Source organism: Penaeus chinensis, chromosome 8 (genome assembly GCF_019202785.1).
Source record: "Penaeus chinensis breed Huanghai No. 1 chromosome 8, ASM1920278v2, whole genome shotgun sequence".
Classification (NCBI taxonomy): Eukaryota; Metazoa; Arthropoda; class Malacostraca; order Decapoda; family Penaeidae; genus Penaeus; species Penaeus chinensis.
The window spans coordinates 24,540,020-24,547,519 of record NC_061826.1 but is presented as its reverse complement, the minus strand read 5'-3'; the positions used below and the strand labels follow the sequence as shown (position 1 = coordinate 24,547,519).

General features: G+C 34.7%; 1 protein-coding gene across 2 annotated transcripts in view; it reads left to right on the top strand.

Moving 5' to 3' along the window:
- The window catches only part of LOC125027990 (probable 26S proteasome non-ATPase regulatory subunit 3), a 19,060-nt gene that overhangs the window by 1,379 nt on the left and 10,181 nt on the right, over positions 1 to 7,500 (top strand). For both annotated transcript variants that reach the window (XM_047617220.1, XM_047617219.1), the window contains exons 2-6: positions 2,505 to 2,729; positions 4,480 to 4,596; positions 5,802 to 5,922; positions 6,349 to 6,499; positions 6,735 to 6,935. In XM_047617220.1, coding sequence (XP_047473176.1) covers positions 2,505 to 2,729; positions 4,480 to 4,596; positions 5,802 to 5,922; positions 6,349 to 6,499; positions 6,735 to 6,935 — 815 coding nt within the window. The remainder of the gene's footprint in view (positions 1 to 2,504; positions 2,730 to 4,479; positions 4,597 to 5,801; positions 5,923 to 6,348; positions 6,500 to 6,734; positions 6,936 to 7,500) is intronic.

Genomic DNA, 7,500 nt, shown 5'->3' with positions numbered 1-7,500 from the left:
AGCCTGGTATTGGGACTTCATCTCTGAACAAAAGTATCTGCTGCATATTACTTCTCCATAACATCCTCACACATCCAGAGTTTTTAATGTCCATTTTCTGTTGGCACAAAGTGCTAATCATTGGGGGTACAAGGGAGGGGGAGCTTATATAAAGGGGGTGGGGGGGGGGGCTTGCCTTGCCTTGCGTCTAGGGAATAAATAGAAGGTAGGAAAGGTTAGGTTTGGATTTTGGGTTCACTTGATACCCCGGTTTTGTGACTCTACCTCTGCTGTGTATGTCACTCTCAGTAACAAATATCAGTACATTTGTTTAGCTTCTCACAGCCATTCTTCCTTATAGTTGACATTCCTTTTTTTCAGTGTAAAATGAGTGAATCTCTTATTGGACAATAGGTGTTTGGATGAACCTTCATGAAGTGGTAAAATTAAACAAACCAAAGTTATTTTTTCACTTATGAAAATTGGTTCTTTGCAAACAATATTTATATCATAAGATTTATTTTTATGTGATGAGATGATCATTTTGCCTAAGGACCACGGTTCACGTTAGGGGCTTTTGGTAGCATTATGGCCGTAGAACTGAAAGTTTGTTTGCATGCCAGTAGAGTTTTTCAAAAGTTGGCGCATGACCCTGTGGCTTTCTTAAGAGTTCCACAAGCTGATTTTCAGCATTTTAATTTTTTTTTTTTATGTAGATAAAGCCTGGATTTAAGTTACATGAAGGAGATTTTTTTTCTTTCTAATAAGATATAACGGTTTAAGAGTAATACTTTAAAAATATCAAGTGTTATACATTTCTTGAATTGCAAATTGCTATATCTACTCCATATTATGGGAAGAATTGCACAGGAATTTAAATATGCTCTATGCTACTGCATGAGTTTCTCTTGATACTTTGGAAACATTTTACTGTACATTGCAAATGTGGGATAAGCTAGTTACAAAAGCCAATGCACTGCATGAAATTTCACTAATTTCATGTCAGGAGTTCAGATCCTGGCAGCCATGATGATGGCTTTGGTGCCCTCCCATGATTAGCCCAGGTGTTGAGTGGTGCAAGCAGATTCAATCCATCTTCACCAACTGTTATTTGAAATTCTACCCATCCTGAATAGGTTAACCTCTTCCCGACGGGTTACACCATGAGGCGTCAAAACCCACCGCTCGATCTGTGGCATGCGGCTTTACGCCGCGGCGCCGCATCAAAGCGCTATGAGCCGGTGATTCGGCTTGATGCGCCGAACTCCCGCGCCCGAGCATAGTTTTTTTTTTTTTTAGTTTTCTTCACCCGTCACCAAGGGGTTAAGTAGGTGATGGTGGAAGAGAATCTATGAATTGTAAAAGACTCAGATTCTAAGAGATGATTGTAATTGTTATGTCTTTGGAAAAAAGTTACTTTTGTGAGTTAGCAAATATCAGTAATGTTTTACCTGACTGAATAATTTTTAAGTCTTAGGAGAGGAAGTGTCAAAATTCATGACCCTTGGTCTGTATGGTAGTTTAAAAATTAACACATCTATAAAGTAATGGGAGTTGAATTTCTGCTGGTAGAGTTTTTATTAATATATTTTTTTTGAGAGGTAGAGTTTTTCATTTCTCAAGTGAAGAAGAATTTTAATTTATATTTAAAGTGTCCTTGATATGTTGTATGTTTTTACATATATCACAAGCCATGGTGTGTAATTGTTGTTATTGCTCTTATTATTGTTGTTGTTGTTGTTATTGTTATTTTATTGATATTGTTACTGTTATTATTATTATTATTATTATTATTATTATTATTATTATTATTATTATTATTATTATTATTATTATTATTATTATTATTATTATTATTGTTATTGTTATTGTTATTGTTATTGTTGCTATTGTTATTGTTGCTATTGTTATTGTTGCTATTGTTATTGTTGCTATTATTATTGTTGCTATTATTATTATTATTATTATTATTATTATTATTATTATTATTATTATTATTATTATTATTATTATTATTATTATTATTATTATTATTATTATTATTATTATTATTATTATTATTATTATTATTATTATTATTATTATTATTATTATTATTATTATTACTACTACTACTACTACTACTACTACTACTACTACTACTACTACTACTACTACTACTACTACTACTACTACTACTACTACTACTACTACTACTACTACTACTACTACTACTACTACTACTACTACTACTACTACTACTACTACTACTACTACTACTACTACTACTACTACTACTACTACTACTACTACTACTACTACTACTATTATTACTATTACTATCATTGGTGGTGTTATTTTTTGTTTTTGTTTTTATTTTTATCATTATTATTATTGTTATTGTTGTTATTATTATTATTGCTATTGTTAATGTTAATAATTATTGTTATTATTCTTATTGTTATTACTGTTATTATTATTATTATTGTTTAATGTTGCCATTACTATAACTATTACTATTACAGTTACTTTCTTTTGCCTTATAGATCTAAAGGAGCAGATACGCCTGGTTGAACGTAGCATTGTGAGCAAGGAACCCAGGTTTGTCCTGCGTGTGCTACGAGCACTCCCTGCTACAAGGAGGAAGCTTACCCCTAATGTCCTCCGCTCCCTTGTGGCTACTTACTATGGGCGGCCAGAGAACAAGCAGGAGAGGGAGTCCATCCTCCAGTTCATTGAAGAGCCTATGGATACAGAGGCACCTCCACAAGGTGAGAGACTTTTGAATATCATGAAGTGGGGCTCATCCAGTGCCTTCTGCACTTCAGACTTAGTTTTTATTTTGTGAAACTAATAGGCTGGAAAGGTGAATTCAGATCTGTTATACAAGTAAACTTGTATATAAGAATAAAAAAAAAAAGTGAAGAGATTATTTAAAATGAAATAATCAAGAAAGACCCTATATGGACATTAACCCTTCTTGGTCAGTTCTTTACACTTTAACCTCTACCATTCTATTGCAAATATGGCTTGCTCCCGAGTTTCATCAAGGCAAATTACATATCGCTTATTTACTTTTTCATTACTAGAAGAAATAAAACATTAATAAAATTTTGAGGCATCAGACATTCTGCCAGCTTCATGAGGACAAAATTGGCTAGTGTGCAGAATTTCCATTGCAAATAAGGCCCAAGCTTCCTGGATGGCAGTTTCCAACTTTGGTAGTGATGGCATGGGTGTCATGCAGATGCCACTTGCTGATCAACCACAAGTTTTCTGTGGTATCTAGGTCTGGGCTAATGCCTGGCCAGTCCCTAAAATACTTAAATTCACAGTTGTACTAATTTTGCCTTATGGCAAAGAGCACGATCCCGTATGAAAATATCTGCTTGGGTCAACTCTAATGGTAGATAGTTACAGAGAAGCACAAGTGATTATTTTGGTTCATCTTCTCATTGGAAGATACACAAGATCTGCAATGCCATAATAAGTGAAGCAACCCCATAACATGAGGGTCTTTTCAGTATACTGCAAGGGGCACGCTTGGATACATATATGCTTACAGGATTGTGTCCATGACAATTTGTATATGTATATATGTGTATATATATGTATATGTATATATATATGTGTGTATATATAGGTATGCTTATGTATGTATATTTGTGTATATTTGTATGTGTGTATGTGTATTTTTGTATATATACGTATATATATATATGTATATATATATGTATATGTATATGTATATACATATATGTATATGTATATACATATATGTATATGTATATACATATATGTATATGTATATACATATATGTATATGTATATACATATATGTATATGTATATACATATATGTATATGTATATACATATATGTATATGTATATGTATATGCATATATGTATATGTATATGCATATATGTATATGTATATGCATATATGTATATGTATATACATATATGTATATGTATATACATATATGTATATACATATGTATATGTATATACATATATGTATATGTATATATATACATATGTATATACATATATACATATGTATATACATATATACATATGTATATACATATATACATATGTATATACATATACATGTGTGTGTTTGTGTGTGTTTGTGTGTGTGTGTGTGTGTGTGTGTGTGTGTGTGTGTGTGTGTGTGTGTGTGTGTGTGTGTGTGTGTGTGTGTGTGTGTGTGTGTGTGTATGTATGTATGTAATATATATATTAAAATGTATATATCTATATATATATATATAATTATATATATATATATATATATATATATATATATATATATACATAATGTACTGGGTTTTTGGCAGCTCAGCCTTAATTGCGGTGAAGACAATATGTGATAACCCATAGTCATGATTGACAAAACTTAGGGGTTTACAAGATTTTAAGAGGATACATATTATTTATCACTTAATATATCCAGCATATTTTTATTTTGTTGATGTAAGTGATATTCATTTATTGATGTTAATACAACCTTTGCAGCCAACTTGGGGCGTCAGCGTAGCCAGTTGGTGCTAGAGGTCGATGTGTACATCCATCTCTTGGTTCTACTGCGACTTCTTGATACCAACAGCAATGAGGATGCTATTAAGTGCTCAGGTAAGTAAGTAAGTAAGTAAGTAAGTAAGTAAAAAAAAAAAAAAATGATGATGATGATGATGATGAGATGGACTGTAGATGTGGGTTTTATTGTTACTGATACAGGTTAGTTCGATTGGTATTAGAGAAATGATAGCCATCCTTTGAAATTTTAGTAAGCATCTTAAAATTGTTACTACTATGTCAGAGACAGTTTTTGATAAAGATAACAGAAAATAATGGTAAGAAAATCTGTATATATGTATATATATGATATATATAAAATCTTAATCTAAGAATATTTGAGATTAAGGGGGCCATCACTGGAAGTAGTGGGGTAAGAGAGGGGGGGGGGGGGTAAAATCTATTGATATTAATAAAAAAAAAATACAAAATTTTTTGAAATTCCCTCAAGGAATTGCAGGATGGGAGAGAGAAAAAAAAATGGGGATGCTTCAGTTCATTATCTTTTAGCTGGATTGATATTTTGAAAAGTAAACTCACCACAGTTTGTTTCCCAATAATGTATTTTGTGATTTAACACAAAGTGATTGTTTTGCATTTTTTGGTGGGATTTTTAGTAATTTAGGTAATTGTTTATATATTGTAAAATGTTGCAACATTATTGCTGTTATGCATTTCCTTAATTGCTCAAGCTCTAATGAACACAAAAACATAAAATCTTTCCTATGCACACTACACATCTCTTGCCAGGCCTGTTGTCAGGCCACAGGACCACTTACTGTCCTGTCTAAACAAATGTGTTTCTCGTTTGTTTTTCAGGATAGACTCATTACTGCTCATGTATTATTGTCAAAACCTATATTTATATATGTAATATTTATGTCAAAATCTAATCATATCTGTTACATTTATTATGAAAAAGAAATGAAAAATTGTGCAATTTCTCCCCCCCCCCCTCTTCTTTTCTTTTCATTATTAATCCTTCACATTGGGAGGAATATGTCATGGGAGGTCACATCCTATGGCCTATTTCAGTAGGTAATGTCAATATACAGGGTTTCATTTTCACACAATTCTGGCTGAGAGTCACCAACCCCTGAGACTGACAAGTTCTTCTTTACAGAGGTTTATATTCACATGAATAATTCTACATTTATGTATGAGTATAAATCATTTTCAACCCCGCCCCCCCCAAGACCCAATTACCCACACTGAAATTAGAGACAGTCCCCTTTAGTAGGAATTATGTATTTTGCTTCCAGATCTGTTGATGAACAAAGTGACATCAGTAAACAGGCGCACCCTTGACTTGCTCGCTGCACGCTGTTATTTTTATCACTCACGAGCTTATGAAGTTAACAGCAGATTGGATGAAATAAGAGGGTAAGTTTGTGTAATGGATATTTATTTTGTGTGAGTTGTACAATAGAAGTGAAAGGTTTAGGCACTACCTGCTAAATTGTGTAAAAATGTTGATGCATTTGCTAGTCTGATTAACCCAATGGCGCCGGGTATAGCAAATTAAAAAAAACTCTACGCTCTGGCGAACGGCGGCAGTGCGCCTGACTCCGAGCGCTTGATATCGGTCCATCAAGCCGAATCATTGCCTCGGGGCGTTTTGGCGCGGCGCCGCTGCGGATAGCCGCACGCCGCACATCGTGCGTATTGTTATGATGGCGATAGCCGTGACCCGTCGCCATTGGGTTAAGTTATTTTACACCATATTTATACAGAATATTTTACCAATATAATCCAATGTGAATTTATTTTAGGGCATATGTACTCAAACTTTGCTATTCCATTATCCAGATTTTTGCACCAACGTCTGTGCCAGGCTACTCTCCGCAAGGATCATGAGGGCCAGGCTGTCCTTATCAACGGTCTCCTGCGCAATTATCTCCACTACTGCCTCTATGACCAGGCACAGAAGCTGATTGTCAAGCTTGAGTTTCCTCAACAGGTTAGTCTAACTTCTTGAGATTTTTGCTTTTTCTATTTTTGGAATGAAAATATTGATATTGATAAGTCCACTGTATACATTTGCAGTGAATGTGGTTTGATATTGATATTTTTCCTTTTTTTTAAACTACATTTTGATAATGATATGATTATTGATTGACACTCAAAAATTGGAAATAAGGGGATTGCCAAAATCAAGATATTTTTTCCAGTACTTATTTCCTTGTAAATTCCAGGCTAACAATAATGAGGTAGCACGGTACCACTACTACATGGGTCGCATCAAGGGTATCCAGTTGGAGTACTCAGAGGCTCACAAGCATCTCATTCAGGCTCTTCGCAAAGCTCCACAGCAGACTGCTGTAGGCTTCAGACAGTCTGTACAGAAGTTGGCAGTAGTAGTGGAACTGCTGCTTGGTGATATCCCAGAGAGACAGGTTAGTATGTACAGTTTTAACCCAATGGCGCCGGGTATAGCAAATTAAAAAAAACTCTACGCTCTGGCGAACGGCGGCAGCGCGCCGACTCCGAGCGCTTGATATCGGTCCATCAAGCCGAATCATTGCCTCGGGGCGTTTTGGCGCGGCGCCGCTGCGGACAGCCGCACGCCGCACATCGTGCGTATTGTTATGACGGCGATAGCCGTGACCCGTCGCCATTGGGTTAAGAAGTGAAATAATCATAAACAAAGGAAACTCCAATATGTATATTTGGATTCTCTTATATTTTTTTCTGTATTTTTTGGTAACCTTGAAGGCTTGTATGTATGAAAATTTAGTGTGTTTATTAAGTCCTTGAAAATTAGTGTTTAGTCAAGTTTAGATGATCTGTTGGGTGCGGCTGTATACTGTGGTGGCGCGCCAAAGTGCTACGAGCCAGTGATTCGGCTTGATGTACCGAACTCCCGTGCTCAAAGTTGGCATGCTGCCATTGATCTCCAGAGGGTAGAGTTTTTTTGTTTTTTTCCTTTCCTTCCTTCCTTCCTTCCTTCTTTCTTTCTTT